This window comes from Microtus ochrogaster, unplaced genomic scaffold (genome assembly GCF_000317375.1).
Source record: "Microtus ochrogaster isolate Prairie Vole_2 unplaced genomic scaffold, MicOch1.0 UNK174, whole genome shotgun sequence".
Taxonomy (NCBI): Eukaryota; Metazoa; Chordata; class Mammalia; order Rodentia; family Cricetidae; genus Microtus; species Microtus ochrogaster.
Window position 1 is genome coordinate 69134 of NW_004949272.1, and position 8464 is coordinate 77597.

At 37.6% G+C, this 8464-nt stretch overlaps 1 protein-coding gene across 1 annotated transcript in view; it reads right to left on the bottom strand.

Annotated features, from left to right (window-relative positions):
• LOC101993611 (ATP-binding cassette sub-family G member 3-like) overlaps nucleotides 1-8464 on the bottom strand; it is a 43437-nt gene that overhangs the window by 12766 nt on the left and 22207 nt on the right. The window contains exons 7-10 of the mRNA XM_026778477.1: nucleotides 7593-7744; nucleotides 4272-4373; nucleotides 2631-2881; nucleotides 286-368 (exon numbers count right to left, since the gene is read on the bottom strand). Of these exons, the coding sequence (XP_026634278.1) occupies nucleotides 286-368; nucleotides 2631-2881; nucleotides 4272-4373; nucleotides 7593-7744 (588 nt within the window). The remainder of the gene's footprint in view (nucleotides 1-285; nucleotides 369-2630; nucleotides 2882-4271; nucleotides 4374-7592; nucleotides 7745-8464) is intronic.

Genomic DNA, 8464 nt, shown 5'->3' on the forward strand with positions numbered 1-8464 from the left:
AAAAAATGACCTACATTTAGAGTTTGGTGATAGTTGTATAACATGAAGTTCCTCCATACGCTAAAACTGGCAAAATGTGAAATGTGTGGTATATGTAGTTTCACACTATACTCAAACACATGTGAAAACATAAGTTCTCCCAATCAGTTTTCAATGTACCAACACTCCCTATCACATAATGAAATGATAAAATGTTTACTCTGTTCTTGTGATGAATTCTAGTTCTAATTCTTAATGGTTTTAACTGAGTTTGAACAAAGTGATAGTATTTTTTCATTTTCTTACCTCTTCTGGACTTCTGTACAATCATTTTGTAGGGAACTGAAAGGAGTAACCAAAATGACAGCAACTATGATTGTGATAATTACCTTTCAAAAAATAGAGGAAAAAAATTGCATTATTTTTCCTAATCGGATCTTTCCAGTGAGGAAAATAGTATATTTTGGCCAGGGTTCTGGAAGAATATACAATATGCATGTCAATAGACTTCCTGTATATTAAACTAAAAATGAAGTTCTTTGCAATCTGAGGCTCCAACAGTGCAGACCCTGGAAAAGCTAAGACTTCTCCCAGTGCTCCACCAGGAAAGGCCAGTGAAGGACTCAGTTTAGGTACTAAAACATAAATGACAAAGGGTGGAAGAGAATTTAGTCACATGGGTGTAGGCAGAAGCTGCTTGTTCATTTCCCGGCTGCCCAGACTCAAAATAAGCATGCAAAAACTGTATTAATTGCAACACTGCTTGGCCCATTAGCTTAGGTTTCTTATTAACTAACTCTTACATCTCAAATTAACCCATTTTTATTATTCTATGCATTGCCATGAGGCTCGTGGTTTACTGGTAAGGTTCTGGTGTCTGTCTCCTTAGGCAGCTACATGGCATCTCTCTGACTCTGCCTTTTTTTTTCTTTTCTGTTTCTCCTTGGAATTCCTGCATTTCTCTAGTCTGTGCTGTCAGAGGCCCAAAGCAGTTTATTTATTAACCAAAGGTGATAAAACATATTGACATCACACAGAGGGGGATCCCATATCACTTGCAGAGGTTAGGGAACAGACCCAAGTAAATGACAGAAAGGGTCCACCTAAACTGGGGTCTCAGCTCTGGTTCCAGTAAACATGTGCAGTTTTCTACTTCAAGTGGCTCAAGGGAATTCAGACTTTCTTTACTCTTATAGCTAGAAACAAGTGCACCCAGGCCAGGGGGACAGCTCAGTGGCAGAGTCCTCACAACATACACTAGTCACATTCCCTTGAGTGCAAACCAAGCAACAAAATTGAAAATGACTCACAACACAGTTCCTAGCAATGGGATTCTGTGTGCTAAGAAGGGGTGAGCTGATTCGCACCTGTGTCACCTCTCGGGACTCTGTACCTCTGTGGGAAACTCACTTGTTTCCAACCATATAGAATCTTTTCTTTTTCCAAAAATAATTGACCTAGAAAGGCCTCTTTTGTGATTTAAGTGCCTAAGTAAAAGACCAAAGTGTTTGGATCAATTGACAGTATAACTTAAATGGTAAGAATATTCACATAGACACAGGGAAGGCAGCTACATTGAAATATGAAAAGGGCAGCACGCACGTTAAGAAGTAAGTGATGTTTCACCACAGCCAACTTCAATATTCAACAAAAGCTAAATGACTGAGAATGACTATGTTCTCATTGGACATGGACAGGGATGTATGTCCATGGTAGAGTGATTGCCCGCTAATGGCTAAGGGCCCGGATCAAACACTAGCACAACAGAATCAACATCATGAAATAAAAGATAACTGAATAAGTGATGGCTCAATGAGCTGGAAGAATCACACTTCTGTGTGACATTCATGTTAAAAACAGAAAATCGTAAGTCATACTGATCCTTGTTACAGAGCCAGTGTAAAGAAAAGTAGAACTTCACCTCCTCCCAGTTCCAGTTGGCTGACAGGGAAGAGCACTGTTCAGTCCAGTTACTGTGTGTGTGAGCTGCACTCTTGGAGTAGCTGCTGCTTTCACACTCTGGACTCCTGATGGTGGAACAGCACTCTGCAGCTGGCTCATCTCAGGCAGTGGATGCTCAGGCTCCCTCAGAGCTGTTCTATGACCCTGTCTCCTCACCACATGATTTCAACCACAGATCAACCGTCCTTTCCCTCTCCAGTCATCTCCACCCTTCTCTACATAAACCTTCTCCAAGTCCACTCTCTCATCTGACAGGCTACAGTTTTATCTGTTTATCCAGTTACCATCCATCCACCCACATGGAAAGTTGCATCAGGAAAACAAAAGCCTTTCTTCCTTTTCTCATTCCAGGACTTTGAACTTGTAGGATGCACTGGTGAATTAAAGTAGACAGGTGTGAGGAGTTCTCAGGTGTGCTGAATGTGTTTTTGCATTCCCAGAATTAAAATTAGTACTTGACTTTCTCATTATTGTTCCTCTATACAAAAAATAACTACTGAAAGTTTTTTCCATAATTAAAAAGTCAATAATGGTCTACTTGATTTATTGAATATTTCTATATGCTAAGCAGAGTGAAGATGAAAAATATATGGAAGGGAGCAGAAGATAAGTGTGGCCCTGCAGTAGACTGACTCAGAAACAAATTGTTCACACTTGAGTTTCACAATTAAAATAATTCATCAGATTACCCGAATTATAATGGTCCGTGGAAAACCCTTGAAACTTTTAAATGAACGACAGATCATCCACTCAAGCTGATGCCAGAAAGGGGTGACACACGTGATCTCCCCCAAGGCTGAGCTCCTTCTTGCCGTTTGTTCCTCCAAGAGTGGATCCAGCTCAGTTCTCATTTCGCTGTATAAGGAGGACTGTGTATACATATTGGCCAAGTTTTCACTGTCATGGCTCTGTCTCTCAGAAAGCTCTTTATATTCATTGGCTTTAAGATAAAAGTGGATAAAGTCAAGAAACAGTAATGATTTTTCTGTGACACTTTTTATGAATAACACATCAATTATGTATCAGTTTTTCTTTGAGACAGTCTCATGTACCCTAGACTGGCCTAAAGTTTGCTATGAAGCCAAGGGTGACCTTAAACTCCTCCAGGTCCTCCTGTTTCTGTCTCAAGTGCTGTGACAGGCATTCACCTTCACACCCAGTTATGTGCTAGGAACCAAACTCACAGCTTTGTGCTTGCTAGGCAAACATTCTACCAGCTGATCTTGATCTTCAGCCTGCAACATTTTTAACATAATAAAATAACTCCTGTGTAACTCCTTTACATATTAGAAAAGTGTCCCTAACTGACCTGACTACTGTCATTATTCCATGGGTTCAGGAAATTGAATGGCTTTTTCCCATCCAGACTTAACTTTTGTTTGTTTGTTTGTTTGTTTGGTTGGTTTTTTTTTATTGATTTTTATTGAGCTCTACATTTTTCTCTGCCCCCTCCCTACCTCTCCCCTCCCCTTCAATGCTCCCCAAGGTCCCCATGATCCTAATTTACTCAGGAAATCTTGTCTTTTTCTACTTCCCATGTAGATTAGATCCATATATTTCTCTCTTAGCATCCTCAATGTTGTTTAAATTCTCTGGGATTGTGATTTGTGGGCTGGTTTTCTTTGTTTTATGTTTTAAAACTACTTATGAATGAGTACATGTGATACTTGTCTTTCTGGGTCTGGATTACCTCACTCAAAATGATGTTTTCTAGCTCCATATGTTTTTCTGCAAAATTCAAGATACCATTATTTTTTTCTGTTGTGTAGTACTCCATTGTGTAAATGTACCACATTTTTCTTATCCATTCTTAGGTTGAGGGGCATTTAGGTTGTTTCCAGGTTCAGACCCTAATTCTTAACATAGTCTTACTTCTCTTTTGGTCCTATACTTCTTAATGTAAAAATCTGGTCACTTCTTCTGCCTCATATGAATGTATATGAAAATGTATAAACTGATAAGTATTTTGTTTCTAAAATTCTATAAACAAAGCAAGCATGGTGACACAGTTCTATAATACCTACACTTGGGAAGTAAGGTAGAAAGAACACACATTCAAATCTAGTCTGACTACATAAGCCAACAAAAATAAAAAGAATAACATAACAAATAATAAGTACTTTTAAATAAAAATTACTTTTGTGACAATATCATATAAAGGTTATTTTGTAAATTAAATTTTAAAACACCCAGCACTAATAGACAGCAAAGTCTATAAGCTAATTTTAAACACTGAATTAACACAAAAGCTATATTCCAATGAGACAGATGATTATGTTTTAATAAAATCAATTAAGCAAAAAACTTGTGACTTTAGGAGGCTCACATACCTTCATGGTCATCTTCCTCTGTGTCTAATAGAGCAGAGAAGCCTCCATTAATGATGTTCAGGAAGAAGTCTGCAGGGTTGTTGTGGGAATCATAGTTGTAACCTACAAAGAAGGTAGCCCATGAATAAAAAGGTGAGGACCTGTCTGCAGAGAGTGGGAAATGGGAGAGGAGACAGAATCTAAGAACTTACTCCTCTTTTTTCCCATCCCCACAAATTTATCCTTTCTTATTATATATACACTCATATTATTTCAGCAATCTCTACTTTATAGCTTACTGAATATATGTGTATGCTTATGTTGGTGCTATACATATATAATATGTACATATACACATATGTATATATAATACACAGACATAAACAGAGTAGATATAGCCATAGATCAGACATAGACATGGAAATAGACATAAACATAGACTACACATAGATATAGACATTGAGATATAGACATGGAAAATGACATAGACATGCACATAAACATAGACATGGACATAAATGTGCTCATAGATATAGGCATAGACATGGACAAAGACATGGATATGGCCAATGACTTGGTTATGGACATAGACATGTACATGAACATAGACATAGAAATAGACATAGACTATACATAGACATAGAAATTGACATACGCATGGACATATACATAGACAAGGATATGGATATAGACATGGCTATGGACATAGACATAGACTACACATAGTCATAGACATGGGCATAAACATAGACATGGACATATACTTAGATATAGATATGGATATGGACATGGGCATAGTTATGGACATAGACATAGACAGGGACATAAACATAAGACATGGACATAGCTATAGACATCAGCATAAACATTGACATATACATGATATGGACATGGACATAGATACGGACATAGACTACGTGTAGACATGGGCATTGAAATAGATATTAACATGAATATGGACATAAACTACACATAGACATATACCCAGACATAGACAAGGACATAGTTATAGACATCAACATAAACATAGACATGGACATGGATATGGATATGGACATAGACTATACATAGACATAGACGTGAACATAGACTACACATAGACATGGACATAGACATGGACTACACATAGGTGTAGACATGGGCATAGACATGGATATGGACATGGGGATGAATGTAGACATATACTACACTTAGACATAGACTATACATAGAGATAGAAATGGACATGGCCATATACATGAACATGGACATGGACACAGACATAGACAAGGGCATAGTTACAGACATCAACATAAGCATAGACATGGACATGGATATGGACATAGACATAGGCATGGGCATAGACATAGACAGGGATAGATATGAACATAGACTACACATAGCCATGGACAAAGACATAGACATGAGCATGGACATAGATTATACATAGGCATGAACATAGATGTGGTCATAGACATAGCATGGACATGGACAAAGACATGGATATGGCCATAACTAATGACTTAGTTAAGGATATAGACTACACATAGATATAGACTATTCATAGACATAGAAATGGACATGGACATATACATGAACATAGACATGGATAGGGACAAAGATATAGACAAGGACATAGCTATAGACATCAAATAAACATAGACATGGACATGGATATAGACATAGACATAGACATGGGCATAGACATAGACATAGATATAGATATGAACATAGACTACACATAGCCATAGACAAAGTCATAGACATGAGCATGGACACAGAATATACATAGGCATAGACATAGACATAGGTATGGACATGAACAAGGACATAGACATAGACTACACATAGACATAGATCAGACATTTATATGAAGTTTTCCCATGAAATAATCATTTGAATTTGGCCTACAGACTCACAAATGCTTGTATATTATTAAATGACAAAGATTAATCAAAAATGAACAGTACTGTAGTGCAAATATTTAAACTTATATTCATAGTCAAGGAGAGTCATCCATAACTATATCCATATTTCTCTAAGAAGAAATTAATCACATGAATCATTAAAAATATTTATCATCTAATCTGACTGTGAAAAATTCAGACAAAAAACTGAGTCTACAGAAGCCAGACTTGAGCCACTATAGCCCCCAATCAGCATCTAAACCTGAAAAGCAAAGTTACTAGTAAGTTAAGGAATGCCTCTACAAACACTCAGAGTCAGATTACACTAGGAAAAACTGAAAACCACCGTCTGCTACCTGAGCAAGAAAATGATGATGCTGAACCTTTCCAAAGCTGTTTAAAGGATGGATAACTAGGCCAGAGGCCAGCATGTTAATTAAGAGGGTCACCACAACTAGGAAGCAAAACAAGAGGCTCAGTAAATATCCTGTAACACAGATATGATACAGGTAGAAGAAAGAAACGAGGTTATTTGGTATGAAATGCAGCGTTCAATTCCTTGAGGAGGCTGATGCTTTTGAACAATGACACAAAGACTGGGGAATTGATTACATCTTTGAATAATTGCATCTCCTTATAGAAAAGTAAGAAAACAGCTATTAATGGTGGTCATACCTTTAATCCCAGCACTCAGGAAGCAGGGGCAGGTGGATCTTTGTGAATTCGAAGCAAGCCTGGTGTACACAGCTCCAGGGCAGCCAGGACTACATAGAGAAACTCTGTCTTAGAAAAACCCAGCAAAACAAAAATAATCCTTGTATGAGTTTTTGAAAAATTAAAGATTATGTTGAAGCTTGGAAGTATAAACACTTGCAATTTTCTTATGCAGCATACAAATCTTTGCTTATGGCTTTTTAAGTAAAATTACACATTAAATACCATGTGTCTTTTTTATAGTCAGCGTGTATTTCTTCTATAATCAAAAATCTAATGCCTGTAACTTTAAACAACAAATAAAAATATATATTATGTATGAAAACTGGAGTCACCGAGGAAACGTAAGATCTTAGTAGGATTTGGGGTAGTCTAAATTGTTTTATTAAAAATTGTACTTTACTATAAATCCTAATCTACTTAGGTCCTGGGATGCCAACTTCACATGTTTCTCTCCTTGAATAATTTTATATATAACAGAATCAACAACAACAAAGAAAATTTTTAAATCAACCTATACGGAAAAAGTTTTTTCTCCAAATTGTAAGAATAAAACCTTAAAAAAAGAGAGACCTGCATAACAAACCTTGCTGCACAAGTAACAGAATTCTGTCGCCAAATTAACCAAAGGTCTTTAACATGCAGTAAGCCTGCATGAGGGCCAAGCAGCATTCCTGAGAAACCCTGTTCTCTCTGCAGAGTCTGAGAATGAAGAAGTTCTCACAGAAAAAGCCAGCCATACCTGCAGATTTGAAGTACTCCAAAGCCTCCTGTGCAGGCCCATGAAACATGACTTTTCCTGAGGCCACTAAGGTCAGGCTGTCAATCAGTCTGAAGATGGAGTATGGGGGCCGATAAATGGAGAAGATGATTGTCCGTCCCCTCATAGACATCCTAAGTTCAAAGAGGGAGAAATCATAATTCACTGAACAGAGGAACCCTGAGATTCTCAACAAAATATTTTATTCCCAAAGTTACACTCTCTGTTCCATTTCAGATGAATTTTCCTTAAAAACACCTCATCTCACTTGTATTATACACCTGATAGAGAAACCAAGGTTCAAGCTTTTATTTAAAAGATTAGGACTTCCGAAGTGTGGGACGACAGTAGTGCAGGGTCCGCTCAAGAATTACCATGTAGATCCTGTAAGGGGGCAGGCTTCTCAGACCTGAACCATATTATGAGCAGGCTGCCCTGGTGATTGGCACGTTCACTGAAGCTTGTAAAGCAATGACAGAGCAAAAATTACAACTGTGACTGTATGCACAGTTCCCTTCAATCATTCACACTTTCTGTCTCTTTCAGAATTAGTTCTCATTGTTCTGATAATATGATTTACATTTCTAACCATTTTCTCTAGCACTAAACACTCAGCAATAACCTCATTTCAGTTTTTACAATATCTGCATAATGTGATTCTAATATAATTTCCCCCTTTCTGTTGATAGGCTTAAAAGGTCAAGCAACAGACCAAGGGGTCAGTTAGTAAGGGGCAAATTTGGGATTTGATCATTGGTTTAATTTCATGACATGAAAAAAATAAGTTGCCGGGCGGTGGTGGTGCACGCCTTTAATCCCAGCACTCGGGAGGCAGAGGCAGGTGGATCTCTGTG